The 16,250-nt window shown below is 41.9% G+C and overlaps 1 protein-coding gene across 10 annotated transcripts in view; it reads left to right on the forward strand.

Moving 5' to 3' along the window:
• The first annotated feature begins 420 nt into the window (after positions 1 to 420).
• The window catches only part of LMBR1 (limb development membrane protein 1), a 155,631-nt gene continuing 139,801 nt past the window's right edge, over positions 421 to 16,250 (forward strand). For 9 of the 10 annotated variants that reach the window (XM_041751956.1, XM_041751957.1, XM_041751958.1 and 6 more), the window contains exon 1: positions 421 to 977. In XM_041751956.1, the coding sequence (XP_041607890.1) occupies positions 912 to 977 (66 nt within the window). In that variant the 5' untranslated portion in view covers positions 421 to 911. The remainder of the gene's footprint in view (positions 978 to 16,250) is intronic. The other variant, XM_041751967.1, reaches the window with a different exon arrangement.

The raw sequence follows: 16,250 nt of genomic DNA on the forward strand, positions 1-16,250 counted from the left end.
CTAAACGTGCTGTGCAGGGTCTCGGGAAGGTCATGGAACACCCCAAGGACAGGCAGGATGACTTTACGGATTTGGCAAGAGCCTCACATTCAGGGCTTTCTACATTTTCCAGGTAGGGAAACCACTTAGATCCGCAGAGGCCAGCTTTCCAGGGGTTCACTCAACACGTGTCCGAGGCGACTCCTCCTGGCCTTTGACTGGCTTTAGCAGAGCGCAGGTTTCCCTGGGAAACCTCCTGCTTGACTCTGCCCTGTGCTGAGTGCTGTGTGCCAGGGACCAGGGGCTGGGTGCTCTGTGTCAGAGACTGGGTGCTGAGTGCTCCGTGCCAGGACCGGGTGCTGGGTCCAGGAACCGGGTGCTGAGTGCTCCGTGCCAGGACCGGGTGCTGCCAGGAACCGGGTGCTGAGTGCTCCGTGCCAGGGACCGGGTGCCGGGCCACGAGGATTCCTTTCTGCGGGGAACGACTGCACCGAGACTGTGGCCAGCTGCCCGCCTGTTAGCCCTGAAGGAGGCACAAACCGCCGCCGCGTCCCCACCAGCGCCGCGTCCGCACCCGGATCGGGACTGGTCCTCACAGCCGAGCTCAGGCCTCCACTTCCTGGGGGCGTGGCCCCACCTCCACCCGGTAGGTCCCGCCCCTCGGCGGCTCCCGTTCGCAGACGCCGCGGCGCGCTCCTCTGACGTGAAGCGCCTTCCTCTGACGTCGGTCCCGCCCCGGCCCCGCCCCGCGCCCGCCCTCCGCAGCCTGAGCGGCTTTGCCTGAGGCGGCGGCTGAGGCGGCGGCGGGGGTCGCGGTCGCCCACCCTGCGGCGGCCCGCTGTCAGTCGGCTCCCGTCCCCGGCCGGCGGGCGATGGTGCGGCGGAGCGCGCGGACGCGGACGCGGGCGGCGCGGCGGCGGGCATGAGGGAGGATGGAAGGGCAGGACGAGGTGTCGGCGCGGGAGCAGCACTTCCACAGCCAAGTGCGGGAGTCCACGGTGAGCCGGCCCCCGCCCCGAGGCCCCGGGCGCCTCCCCCGCCGCCGAGGCCCCGGCCCTCGTGCCCCCGGCCGCCTCCTGCCGCGCCCCCTGCCGCGCCCCCGGCCTTCCCCGCCTCCCGCGCCCCCTGCCCCGAGCGCCCCTGGCGGCCCCCCACGCCCCGCGTCCAGGGCTCGCCCTCGCCCTCGGCCACGCCCCCCGCCGCGCCCCTCCCCCTTCGTGCGGGGTACACGCCGCCCCCGCGTCCCCGGAGCTCGGGGGGCGCCGCGCCGTGGGGCTAGCGGACCTCCGCGCGGGGAGGAGCGCCCGAGGCGGGCGCCGGTGTCGGAGCCCTCAGACCCTCCCGGCGCCCGGGTGCAGAGCCGAGCGTCGGCCGCCCGGCTGGTGGCCCCGGCGGCTCTCAGACCCCCCCCCGCCCCACGCCGTAGGGGGGGAAGAGCGGCGGTGTGGGCCCGGGCCGCGGTGCTGCGGGGCGGCTGCTCGGTTCCCCGTTGGGTCCTGCCGCTGGCCTCGGGGCCCTGCACCTGCCGAGGCTCACCTGTTCGTGCTCAGCGGACCCCCAGCGTCCGCCGCAGCCTGGCGGGGAGGTAGACACGGTCGGCTGGACAGTCGCCTCTGGCCGTGGTCCTGGGTATGCGGAGTGGAGGATCCCGCTGCCGAGCCGTCCCCTGGAGGACGGGGCCGTCCTGGGGCGGCGCGTGCGTGGCTGTGGCGGGACGGGCGCCCTCGCTGGTTAGAGGCTCGGGCTGCGGCCGCTGTGGGCGTTTCCGGGGTGTGCGGGACGGCGCCGGCGAGCGGGGCGCTGGGACGGCTGGGGACCGCTCCTCTGCGGCGCGCTCGCTTCGCTTCCTTGTGCACACCTGGCGTTTCTGTGCTTTTCTAAACGCAAGCCGTTGTAGTCAGCGTGTCATCCTGTTTGTTGCCTAGGAAGAGCATTTGCGCTTCCCTGATGAATGAATTTGAGTACCTCTTCATAGACTTAGGGTCATTGGATGGAACGCTGTTGTGAAGCGTCTTCAAATCTTTCCCCCAGTTTCAAATTCTCCTTCTAATCTCTTAAATATTGACCTGCACGATTTCTTTATATATTCTGAATATGATACCTTGGTCAGGTATATGTATTGAAAATGTTTTTGTTTTTTCCATTTTGTGGGTGCTTAAACTACTCGATATCTTCCGATGAGCAGAAATTCTTAATTTTTTTTTCCTCTTAATTTTTATATAGTTCACTTGATCAAAAAATTTTCTTATATGGTCAGTACTTTCTTATGTCCTGTTTAAGAAATCTGTGCCTACTCCAAGATTATGAAGATATTCTCTGATTTACTCTTCCCATTTAGAGCTGCAGTTCATCTGGAATTTATTTTGTGTGTGTTTTGAGGTAGGAGTCGTTTTTTTCCATCTGGATATCCTGTCACTTTAGCACATATGACCTTTGTCATGAATTGGGTAACTATAATTGTCAGGTTAATTTTGTAATCCATGCTGTTCTATTGATCTATTTGCTTTTTGGCTTTACTTTTTAGTTAATTAGATGTTCTGTCATTGGATTGAGAAAGGGACCCATGTTATAGTAGTCAGGTGCTTTGTTACCTCTGCTACTGTGAAAACAACTTAGTTTTGGTGCTGATTTTAAAGTTCTTTAGTTCTGTCCCTTGTCATCCGGCTTCCTCTGAGCCAGCACCCCTGGGTGGTGAATGTACTTCACCCTCTACAGAGGCTCTACAGACACTGAACAGGCTCATTAGGTTTCTAGTCTTTGGCATTCTGTTTTCAAATTATCCATGTTCAGAGTGAATATAAATATTTGAGTTTTCTCTAGGACTTGTTGCTGATTCTTTTAATTAACCTTTTTTTTTTTTTGGTTTTACCATGTAATGCTAGAAGTTTTACCTTTTTTCCTGATAAAATATGCATAGCTTATGATTGACATTGTTAAGTGTATAGTCCAGTGGCTTAAGTACATTCACATCATTGTGCAACCATCACCACTGCCCATCTCTAGAACTTTGCTGTCATTCCAAACGGAACTCCTTTCCTTTCTCCTTCCAGCTCTTGGTAACCATCATTCTTTCAATCTCTATGAATTTGACTATCCCAGGTATCTCATATAAGTAGGATTGTACAGTATTTGTCCTTTCATGTCTGGCTTATTTCACTCAGCATAATGTTTTCAAGGTTTCATGCATTTTGTAGCACGTGTCAGAATTTTTTTTTCCTTTTTGGTATTGGATAATATTCACTTGTATGGACATATGACATTTTGTTTATCCATTCATTCATCAGTGGACATTTGGGTTGTTTCCTGGTCTTTGTAAATAGTGCTGCTATGAACATGGGTGTAGAAATATCTCTTTCAGACTTTGCATTCAATTTTTTTTGATATGTGCATACTCAGAAGTGGAATTGTGAGATCACTTGGTAATTTTATGTTTAATTTTTTGAAAAACTGCCATGCTGTTTTCCACAGTGGTTGTGTCATTTCACATTCCCATTAGCAGTGCTCCAGGATTCCAGTTTCTCCACCAACACAGGTTATTTTCTGTTGTTTTACAGAATAATAGTTATCCTAATGGATGTGTAATGGTATCTCATCATGGCCTTTATGTGCATTTCCCATATGATTAGTCATGTTGAGCATTATTTTATGTGCTTTCTGACCATTTGTGTATCTTCTTTGGAGAAATATTTGAGTAGTTTGCCCGTTTTTTTTTTTTTTAAGTTTTTAAATTGGAGTTCAAGTTGCCAACATATAGTGTAACACCGAGTACTCATCCCGCCAAGTGCCCCCCTCAGTGCCCATCACCCCGTCACCCCAACCCCCCCGCCCACCTCCCCTTCCACTACCCCTTGTTCATTTCTCAGAGTTAGGTGTCTCTCATGTTTTGTCACCTTCACTGATATTTTCACTCATTTTCTCTCCTTTCCCTTTATTTCCTTTCACTAATTTTTATATACCCCAAATGAATGAGACCATATAATGTTTGTCCTTCTCCAATTGACTTATTTCACTCAGCATAATACCCTCCAGGTCCATCCACATCGAAGCAAATGGTGGGTATTTGTCGTTTCTAATGGCGGAGTAATATTCCATTGTATACATATACCACATCTTCTTTATCCGTTCATCTTTCAATGGACACCGACTTTGCCTGTTTTTGAATTGACTTGTTGTTGACTTTCAGAAGTTCTTTATATATTCTGGATATTAGTCCCTCATTAAATGTCAGATTTTCAAATATTTCTTCCCATTCTGTGGGTTGTCTTTTTACTCTATTGATAGTGTTCTTTGATGCGCAGAAATTGTTAATTTTGATGAAGTTCATTTTATGCATTTTTTCTTTTTTGCCTATACTTTTGGTGTTATATTCAAGAAATCATCATCAAATCCAATGTCATGAAGATACCTACCTATGCTTTCTTCTTAGAGTTTTATAGTTTTAACTCTTAACATTTGGGGTCTTTGATCCATTCTTTTATTTATTTATTTATTTATTTATTTTTATTCTTTTTTTTTTTTTAAAGATTTTGTTTATTCATGAGAGAGAGAGGGAGAGAGGTAGAGACACAGGCAGAGGGAGAAGCAGGCTCCATGCAGGGAGCCCGATGTGGGACTCGATCCCAGGACTCCAGGATCATGCCCTGGGCCGAAGGCAGGTGCTAAACTACTGAGCCACCCAGGGATCCCCTCTTTGATCCATTCTGAGTTAACTTTTGTATATTGTGTAGTATTTAACTTTTAAATATTCATGTAATAATTCTGTTTTGTCTTCAGTATTATGAATATCTAAGAGTTCTCTTGTCAATTACTTTAATGATTACCTTGGATTTTAATTGTTAACCAGGTAGTAGTGATCTATTTTTCTTTTTTTCTTTTTTCCTTTTGAACTTCAGGTGCACAGAATAGGATTAATTGGTTCATACACAAATTTTTCATTGGTTCATGTGTGACCTGCTTTTGATTAACCTATTTTTAAATAGTTTGCACCCATGAACTATTACCCAGGATAAAATGTCGACTTTAGCAAAATACTCAGCAGGAGAATTGAAGTATGGGCAGTAATTTATATGTACCCACAGCATCACTTGTCTTTTGGTCCATCTATTCTCTCTCTCTCTCTCTCTCTCTCTCTCTTTTTTTTAAGATTTTATTTATTTATTAGAGAGATAGAGAGAGAGGGGCAGAGACACAGGCAGAAGGAGAAGCAGGCTCCATGCAAGGAGCCTGATGTGGGACTTGATCCGGGGTCTCCAGGATCAGGCCCTGGGCTGAAGGCGGTGCTAAACCGCTAAGCCACCCGGGTTGCCCATCTCTCTCTTTTTTAGGTAGGCTCCAGGCCTAGCACAAAGCCCAACATGGGGCTTGAACTCACAACCCTGAGATCAGACCTGAGCTGAGATCAAGAGCTGGTTGCTTAACCAGCCCTGGTATATGTTTTTAAGGTGCATTTACTTAGTTGGTATCCTCCAAGTGGTTTTTTTACATTGGTGCCACTGATAGAGCTATTATTTTAAAAGGGTCACAGATTAATATATAACTGTACCAAAAAATCCCTGTAATTCCTTCACTAAATTAATGATAAATAACGTTTATTGAGTGCTTCCTATGCTTACTAGGTATCTAACTTGAGTCTCCCAATAAGCACAGCACGTGGCCAAGGTGGCATAGTCGGCATGGATGGAACCAGACTTTAAATCCAGGCAGGCTGATTTACAGCCTGTACTGTATTTACAGTCCTATAAAATTTAAATCTCTACCATAACAGGGTTATGTAGGATCCAACTAGGTTGGGTACATAAAATACTTGTGGTAAGGCTAATGAAAGGACCAAAGAGAACCTATGAAATTAGCTGGCAGGGAATTTTGAGGTCTAGCTGCGCAATTTAAATTCTTCCTTTTTCTCGCTATGGCTTAAGCTCCCTAACTTGGCTGTAGTATGTTTGAGAACAGTTCTGGGATTCACTAGGACTTTTACAACAGTAGAGATTTTAGGGCCCTCTAATTTACTTTGCTTCCTTTTGGCCAAATAGAATGGGAAAATAATGGAGATGCCAGGAATCATCCTCTCTCTACTGCTTCCCTGGGGCGGGGAGGGGGTGTGTGTTACCTGCCTTTTTCTTCCAGGGTCTTGCCTTCATCTCCATGACTTACTCTTTGTGCTGCAGATAAAAACTTTAGCCCTTGCATCTTGAGAATAGGGGTTGGGCAGAAGATGGGAGCCAATCATCAATCTTGTACTGAAATTTGGGATGCAGTTGTCTGGAGGTCTGTAGACTTCTCTGGGCTTTGTCACTGCCCTCCAGCCAAAGACCACTAGGAATATACCTGTATATGTATGTGGTTGGACAAGTTGGGTTGATTGCATGTTGCAGTAAGAAAAAATGTGTGCCATTGGGAACTATAGGGTGTTTCAATAAAAGAGCCTTAAAAGGAACTTCTAAAAATAGGATTTGGGCTTGTGTTGGGTGATTTGGAAAGGTTTAAGGAGATGGGGCTTTGATCTGTATTGGATGCTGTTAAGAAGCAGAAATAATTCTATGATTGACTATCTTAATCTTATGTAGGAGGAGAGAAGTCAGGGTGGGGTGAAGTTAAAAGTAGTTGGTAAAGAAGCAAGTCATTCATATAAGCCATAGTGGGGAAATATTTGGTCATTTTTATGATTTGGATTTTTTTTTTTTTTTTGCTTTGTTCAGGCTTGATTACAGTCGTGTTGTTTATTGTTTGTCCATTATGGTCACAGAGTGCCCGTCTCTGATGTTACTGTGCTCTGCAGTTGTTTATTTTCAAGAGAAGAAACATCAAGGCCAGCTGTGAATGCCTCACTCTGAGCTGCTAGCCACTTTATAGCAACAACAAGGCCCAGCTGATAGTAGCAGGCCAGCTTCCAGGTGTCAGGGCTGCTTTTCTTTTTCTCAGTGTGGTCCATGAAGTCTTAGAGTGGAATGGTGTAGTAGATACAAATCCAATAGCTGACATATATAGATTTTATAACATAAGTGAGTGGAAAGGAATGGGATAGAGGTAAAGAGGATTCTTTGTATTTGATTTTGATAAACTGGGTTAAATGAATTTCCCCTGGTAGGTGGTACAGTAGCCCCTAAAGATGTTCATGGGGTAATCTCTGGAACCCATTGTTATCATACGTGGCAGAAGGGACTTTGCAGATGTGATTACCTTAAGGGAGAGATTGTCCTAGAGTATCTGGGTGAGTGCAGTATAATCACAAGGATCCATATAAGAAGGAGATGGGAGAGTCAGAGTTAGAGAAGTTATGAGAACCAGCAGAGGGTAGAGTGAAGCACTTTTAAGATAAGTCAAGGAAAGTGAATTGGCCTCCAGAAGCTGGAGGGTCAAGGAAATGGGTTCTCCCTAGAGTCTCCAGAAGGAACTAGCCTTGCTAACATCTTGATTTTAGCCCAGTGATACCTATGTTGGATTTGTGACCTTTAGAACTATGAGCTAATAAATTTGTGTTAAGTCACTAAATTTGTGGTAATTGGTTAGAGCAGCCAGCCACTCAGAATCCTTCATCAGGAGGCTTTGACCTTCACAGCTCTCCTTGTGAGTATATCTCACTTCTCTCTAGTTATGTGCTGGAGGCTGAAGGAGACTGAGGGATTTCTAATTGCACGTGAGATGTTTTTTCTTGTTATTTCCGTCTTAAGTGATAACTGGAAGTATATTTCCTAAGACGTATAGGCATCCAAAGAATTGTCATGTCATTTCAGCATGATTTCTAGTGTTAGTTTTCCTTTTATTTCCAAGCTAATGGCATACAGTAGGATAGAATATAAAATCTCTGAGAGCTGTGTACTTTTGTTTTATTCTATACAGTATTTGTAGAATTGTAGATATTCACTCATGATGTTAAGGTTTTGAAGATTATATCCAAATGTAGTAATATAGGTTGATTTTCTGAAAACTGTGGTGGTAAGGAACTTAAGGCATTGTAAGAAAAAAACAGACACAGGGTGATAAAGTTCAGAATTTATCTTTGAAAGCCCTTGTGTTTTAACACTTAAGATGGAATAGTTCAGAAAGGGCACGTAATAAAGACAATAAATTTTAATTTTACACTGTTAATATCTGTTATCTGGTGTGTTAGAATCTTTGGAATCTTGTTTCCTAGAATTTCAGTAGGATCCTTGTAATGCATTTTGGATTGTCTAGAATAATATGCATTATTATCTCTTCTTCTGTCCTTTTATCTGTCTGTTCTTCTATCCAGACATCTTTCTGATTTTTGGCTCAGGGTTGTTGACTCCTGGGACCCAGCTTCTCACTATCTTTCTACTGGCACAGAAGAACTTGTGTGCTGGAAGTGAGAGACGCTGTGGGTGACCTTTCCCAGATGTTGGGGTGTAGAACCTTAGCTCTTTGTGTGATGAATCCATGTCAGAGCACCTGGTATCTTTTCTGTACCCGTTCTCCTACTGCCTCCACAGACAGTAGTGGGGTGCCTTCTGCAGCTTAAATTTGCCTTCCCAAGATGACATCATAAAAACTATTTCCCTGTCATCTCAGTTTGTTTTTTCATTGCTGACCCATCTCCACCAGGAATGACTTGAAATTTGAGGATGCCAGAATTTTTTGTTTTTTATATATTTATTTTTAAGGTTGTATTTATTTATTCATTAGAGACACACAGAGAGAGGCAGAGATCCAGGGAGAGGGAGAAGCAAGCTCCTCGCAGGAAGCCCGATGTGGGACTCTATCCCAGGACCAGGATCATGCCCTGAGCTGAAGGCAGATGTTCACCCACTGAGCCACCCAAGCATCCCAATTTTTTGTTTTATTTTTATTTTATTTTTATTTAATTTTTTCAATTTTTTGTTTTAAAAAAGCTTTGTGGAATTAAATTTGCAGGAACTGCACAAATTGTGTGAGGGGAAATTGAAGTTGGAGAGGGAATACAATATCATTTTCTTTTCTTTGTGGGTCTTTTGGTGGCAGGACTGATGATAAAACTTGTAGTGTTTTGGGGGCACCCGGGTGGCTCCGTGGGTTAAGTGTCTGCCTTTCAGCTCAGGTTATGGTCCCAGGGTCCTGAGATTGAGCTCTGCATTGGGCTGCCTGCTCAACAGGAAGCTTGCTTCTCCCTCTCCCTCTGCTTGCTGCTCCCCCTGCTTGTGCTCTCTCTCTCTCTCTCTCTCAAATAAACAAAATCTTAAAAAAGAAAAAAAGGCAAAAAGCTTGTAGTGTTTCAGTTGTGTAGGTCATAGATTTTCTAGATAGAACTGTTAGTTATTCTGATATTTAATTAATAAATAATTTTTTTGTATATCTTCGTCGGGGCTTAGGATTCAGGAATATTCTGCATACCCTATAATTAATTAACTTTTTAGAGTGAGGGAGAGGGTAAGAGTGAGCAGGGGGTTGGGGGGCAGAGGAAGAGAAAGAATCTTAAGCAGGCTCCCAGTACAGAGCTTGATGAAGGGCTCGATCTCATGACCCGGAGATCATGCCTGGAGCCAAAACCAACAGTCAGACACTTAACTGAATGAGCTGCCCAGGTGCCTCTCCCATACCCTTTAAAGTAAAGTTTTTGGCCTTTAGAAGTCATTCATCTAACATTGTTTTAATTTTCCTCCGATCTATGTCTATATCTTTCAAAGAGCACCATAACTAAATATGGAATTTGACAAAAAGCTGAGCATCTAAGACTGCAAGCAGGGTTGTTTCACTAGCATACTAATTCATGCTTCTATAGTGATTATATGGGATTGATCTATGAGTTTGTTGTTGTTGTTTATTTGAATATCAGATGTATTAGGCCTGTACTTTTAAAATTCATAGTTAATTCTTTCTTTCAAAACCCCAAATTTTAACCTTTATATTTTATTGACAACCTGAGCTTCTCTTTATTGCACAGCAGTACTACTGAAAGCTGAACAAGGAGGCAGATTTGTTGGGTTTGGACCAGGACAGTGTAGGTTCCAGTCATATCTTTCCTATTTAGTAGTTGTGTGATACTGGGTGCTTAATCTCTTGGAATCTTAATTTTCTTGTCCATGAAAATGGGAATTATAACATCACCTTAAAGATGTGAGAGTTAAGTGAGATAATGCTGGGAAAGTGCTTGGCATGGTACTAGAGATGTGATCATTACTTAGTACCTTGGGATTTATTATTTCTGTTGACTTTGATGTATTGAATTAAGTTTCTTTAAGAATAGATGATTTTTGAATGAGTTTCAGAGTTCTAGTTACCAAGAGCACTTGATGTAACTTTGTTAACTTGAGGGACATCTAGAAAATGAAAGAGCAAGGTGATGGGAAATTTTTTCTTCATGTTCGTATTTTGCTTTTGCTTCTGTACTTACACTCCAGGAAGTTCCATGTAGTAGCTTTTAAATATGTTCCAGGGCTGGCTACATAATTTTGGAAGCCCAATTCAAAATGAAAATACAGATTCTTTATTCAAAAAGCTGGAAAAAAAATGCTGTTAAAAGTATTTTAGTACTTGAGCACTTGGGTGGCTCAGTGGTTGAATGTCTGCCTTTGGTTCAGATTGTGATCTTGGGGTCCTGTCCTGGCATCAAGTCTAGCATCAGGCTCCCTGTGGAAAGCCTGCTTCTCTCTCTGCCTGTGTTTCTGCCTCTTTCTGTGTGTCTCATGAAAAAAAAAAAAAGAAAAAAAAAACAACCACAAGAACCAAAACTAAAATATAACGCTTTTTCTTTTATTATGTGTTTTTTCCCTAAATTGCTGTGGTGCTTTTTGTTTAGTGTTCAATGTTATCCTAAATAAAAAAAACTATTTTAATTCCAGTATAGTTACTGTGTTATATTAGTTTGGGGTATACAATATAATGATTCACCAGTTCCATGTATTACCCAGTGCTCATCAAGTTAAGTGTGTTAATCCCCTCATGTATTTCACTCATCTCCTCACCATCCTCCTCCCTGGCAACCATCTGTTTGTTCTCTGTAGTTGAGTCGTTTCTTGATTTGTCTCTTTATTTCCTTTGTCCATTTGTTTTGTTTCTTAAATTCCATATGTGAATGAACTCATGTGATATTTGTTTTCTTTGACTTATTTCCCTTAGCATTATTATACTCTCTAGATACATGCATGTTCTTGCAAATGGCAGAATTTCATGCTTTTTTATGGGTAAGTAATATTCCATTATGTCTGTCTCTCATCTTTTTCCATTCGTCAGTCCATAGACATTTGGGCTGCTTCCATAGTTGACTATTGCAAACAATGCTGCAATAAACATAGGGGTGCATATATCCCTTCAAATTAGTATTTTTATATTCCCTGGGTAATACCCAGTAGTGTGATTACCAGATCGAAGGGTAGTTCTATTTTTATTATTTATTTATTTTATTTTATTTCTTTATTTTTTTAAAAGATTTTATTTATTTATTGAGAGAGAGAGAGAGAGAGAGACAGACAGACAGACAGACAGGTAGAGGGAGAAGCAGACTCCATGCAGGGAGCCCGATGTGGGACTCCATCCCAGGTCTCCAGGATCAGGCCCTGGGCTGAAGATGGCGCTAAACTGCTGAGCCACCCAGGCTGCCCTATTTTATTTTATTTTTAAAAATTTTATTTATTTATTCAAGAGAGAGAGAGGGAAAGAGAGAGAGAGGCAGAGACAGAGACACAGGCAGAGGGAGAAGCAGGCTCCATGCAGGGAGCCCTACATGGAACTCGATCCAGGGACTCCAGGATCATGCCCTGGGCTGAAGGCAGGTGCTAAACTGCTAAGCCACCCAGACGTCCCTTATTTTTTATTTTTGAAGATTAAAAAAAATATTCATTTGCGACAGAGAGATACAGAGAGAGGGAGAGAGCATGAACAGGGCAGAGACAGAGGCAGAGGGAGGAGTAGGCTCCCCACTGAGCCAGGAGCCTGACATGGGGCTTAATCTCAGGACCGAGAAATCACGATCTGAGCTGAAAGCAGATGCCTAACCATCTGAGCCACCCAGGCGCCCCCTATTTATATTTTTTTGAGGATCCTCCATAACTGTTTTCCACAATGGCTACACCAGTTTGCATTCCCACCACAGTGCCCAAGGGTTTTTTATTTTACTCCATATGCCAACACTTTTTGTTTCTCGTGTTTTTTATTTTAGCCATTCTGACAGGTGTGATGTGACATTTTAATGTGATTTTTGATTTGCATTTCCCTGATCATGAGCGATGTTGACCATCTTTTCAGGTCTGTTGGCCATCTGGATGTCTTCTTTGGAGAAATGTTTGTTCATGGCTTCTGTCCATTTTTTAATTGGATTATTTGTTTTTTGGGTGTTGTATAAGGTTTTAAATATATTTTGGGTACTTACCTTTATCAGATATATCATTTGCAAATATCTTCTATAACATAGATTGTCTTTTAGTTTTGTTGGTTGTTTCCTTTACTATACAGAAACTTTTTATTTTGATGTAGTCCCAGTAGTTTATTTTTGCTTTTGCTTCCTTTGCCTCAGGAGACGTATCTAGAAAAATGTTGCTATTGCCAATGCCATAGAAATTACTGCCTGTGCCCTCTTCTAGGTCTTTTAAGGTTTTGGGTCTCACATTTAGATCCTTAATCCATTTTGAGTTTATTTTTGTGTGTGGCCTAAGAAAGTGGTCCAGTTTCATTCTTATTCATGTAGCTATCCAGTTTCCCAAGAGTACTTGTTGAAGAGACTGTGTTTTTCCCATTGCATATTCTTGCCTCCTTTGTTAAAAATTAATTGGCCATGTAGTTGTGGGTTTATTTCTGGGTTTTCTATTCAGTTCCTTTGATCTATGTGTCTATTTTTGTGCCAGTACCATACAGTTTTGATTACTACAGCTCTGTAGTAAAACTTGGACATGAATGTTCTCTTGAAATCTGGAATTGTGATACGTCCAGCTTTCTTTTTCTTTTTCAGGATTACTTTGTTTATTCAGGGTCTTTGGTGGTTTCATACACATTTTTAGGATTGTTCTGTGAAACATTATTTTTATAGGGATTGCATTATATTTGTAGATTGCTTTAGTAGTATATAAAAATTTTAACAATATTTGTTCTTATAATCCATAAGCATAGAATGTCTTTTGATTTTTTGTGTTGTTTCAGTTTCTTTCATCAATGTTTTAGAGTTTTCAGAGTACAGGTCTTTCCCCTCCTTCATTAAGCGTATTCCTAGGTATTATTTTTGTTGCACTTATAAATTGGATTTTCTTAATTTCTTTCTGCTGCTTCATTATTAGTATATAAAAATTATGCAATACTATTTTTATTTTTATTTATTTATTTAAAGATTTTATTTATTCATGAGAGACACAGAGAGAGAGAAAGAGAGAGAGAGAGAGAGACAGAGACACAGGCAGAGGGAGAAGCAGGCTCCACGCAGAGAGCCGGATGTGGGACTTGATCCCGGGACCCCAGGACCATGCCCCAGGCCGAAGGCAGGCGCCAAACCACTGAGCCACGCAGGGATCCCCTGCAATACTAGTTTTAAATGCAAATGTAAGAGCATTGAACCCATGTGGAATCACTGAAATTTGCAATTTATATTTAACCGTTCATATATGTATGTGTCTTTTGTGCTCACCAGAGCCATGGAAATGCCTCACAAAACAAACTCAACTGTTTTTTTTTTTTCAACTGTTTTTTTTTAAAGCTTTACTGAGATATGATTCACATGCTGTATAATTCACTCATTTCAGTGGTTTTTAGTATATTCAAGAGTTGGGTTGCCATCACCACAATCTAATCCTGGAATATTTTTATTTGTCTCTAGCAGAAACCTTATAGCTATTAGTAGTCATTCTCCATTTACCCCTGAATTCTCTTCTCTACAGTCCTAGGGAACCACTAATCTTTGTGTCAGTATGAATTTGCCCATTTTGGATATTTTGTATAAATTGAATCATGCAGTATGTGTTTTTTGGTGTGTCTAGCTTCTTTCAATTAGCAGGATGTTTTCAGGATTCATCTATATTGTTGCATGCATCAATATTCCATTCTTTTTTGTGGTCGAATAATATTTCATTATATGGATGTGCCACATTTTGTTTATTCATTCTTTAGTTGATGGACCTTTAGGTTTTTTCCACTTTTTGGCTCTTATGAAAAATGTTGCTGTGAACATTTATATACAAGTTTTTATGTGGATGTATGTTTTCATTTTTCTTGTGTGGAATTGCTGGGTTGTATGATGATACCTCTATGTTGAATATTTTGAGGAACTGTCAAACTATTTTCCAAAGTTGAGGCACCATTTCACATTTTTACCACTAATGTATGAGAGTTTCAATTTCTCTACATCCTCTTTAATACTTGTTATTAACTGTCATTTTGATTTTTAATTTTAGTCATCCTAGTGAGTATAAAGTGTTATCTCATTGTTTGTGTGTCTATGTTAAAGTTTTATTTATTTAAGTAATCTCTACACGCCAGCAGGGCTTGAACTTATAACCCCAAGATCAAGATTTGTACACTGAGTGAACCAGCCACACACCCTTCATTATGGTTTTGGTTTTCATTTCCCTTGTTCATTTGTGTATCTGTTCATTGTGTATCTTCATTCATTGTGTATCTCATTCACCTTGTTCATTTGTGTATCTGTTCATTGTGTATCTTCTTCTATTCAGATTCTTTGTTCTTTTTCAAATTGGGTTTTTCTGTTATTTTCTTATTATTGATTTGTAAGAAATCCTTATATATTTTGGACATAATGCCCTTATCAAACACATGACGCATATATTTTCTTCTATGCTTTGGATTATCTTTTCACTTTAATGATTGTACCACAAAAGTTTTTAATCTTGTTGAAATACAGTTTACCTAAAATATTTTTTTGATCATTTTTTTTAAAAAAAAGATTGTATTTATTTATTCATGAGAGACAGAGAGGCAGAGACACAGGCAGAGAGAGAAGTGGGCTCCCTACAGGGAGCCCAGTGTGGGACTCAATCCCAGGACCCTGGGATCATGATGCCAAAGGCAGATGCTCAACCACTGAGCCACCCACGAACCCCCTTTTTGGTCACTTTTGTATTTATGTCATATTCTAGAAGGCCTTGCCAACCAAAGTCATAAAGACTCCTATACTTTTTTCCAAGAATTTTATGATTTTAGGTGTCACATTTATATCTGTGATTTACTTTGAGTTAATTCTTGTGTATAGTAAGGAAAGGGGAATATATCTGTTTTGGTGAGCTAATAACTTTTCTGATTTCTTTCTTTCTTTCTTTTTTTTTTTTTTAAAGATTTTATTGATTTATTCATGAGAGACACAGAGAGAGAGCAAGGCAGAGACACAGGCAGAGGGAGAAGCAGGCTCCATGCAGGGAGCCCGAAGTGGGATTCGATCCTGGGTCTCCGGGATCACGCCCTGGGCTGAAGGTGACGCTAAACTGCTGAGCCACCCAGGCTGCTCAACTCTTCTGATTTCTAGCTCACTTTTAAATTCTTTTTATTTTTTTGAGTCATAAGAGTTCTTTCTATATTTTAGACTCAACTTCTTTGTTGGCTGTGTGTTTTGTACAAATTTCCTACCAGTTTGTGGCTTGTCTTCTTCTCTTACTAGTGTCTTTCACAGAGCAGAAGTTTTTAATTATAATCCTGTCCAATTTATCATTTTTAAATTCATGTATTATGTTTTTCAGATCATATCTAAAAAGTCCTTGGGTGGCTCAGTGGTTGAGCATCTGCCTTTGGCTAAGGGCATGATGATAAAATTAAGCAGCCATTTCTAACAAAAATGCTAAATAAGATGGAAGTTAATGACAATTACTTAAATATTTGTTAAACAAAAAAACAACAGGAAACATTATACTAAATGTGGAAAATCAAAAGCCATTTCCATTATCATGAGGAAAGAGACAGGTATGTCTGCTATTATTATTATTAGACATTATTTTCAACATCCTGGGGAATTTAGAAGGCTAATAAGAAAATTAATATTGATTATAATTATTCGAAAAGAAGGTGATCTCTTTTTTTTTTTTTAAAGATTTTATTTATTTATTCATGAGAGATAGAGAGAGAGAGGCAGAGACACAGGCAGAGGGAGAAGCAGGCTCCACGCAGGGAGCCTCACATGGGACTCAATCCCGGTCTTCAGGATCACACCCTGGGCTGAAGGCAGCACTAAACCACTGAGCCACCCGGGCTGCCCTCTTTTTTTTTTTTTTATAAATTAATTTTTTATTGGTGTTCAATTTACCAACATACAGAATAACACCCAGTGCTCATCCCGTCAAGTGCCCCCCTCAGTGCCCGTCACCCATTCACCCCCACCCCCCGCCCTCCTCCCCTTGCACCACCCATAGTTTGTT

Source organism: Vulpes lagopus, chromosome 4 (assembly GCF_018345385.1).
Source record: "Vulpes lagopus strain Blue_001 chromosome 4, ASM1834538v1, whole genome shotgun sequence".
NCBI lineage: Eukaryota > Metazoa > Chordata > Mammalia > Carnivora > Canidae > Vulpes > Vulpes lagopus.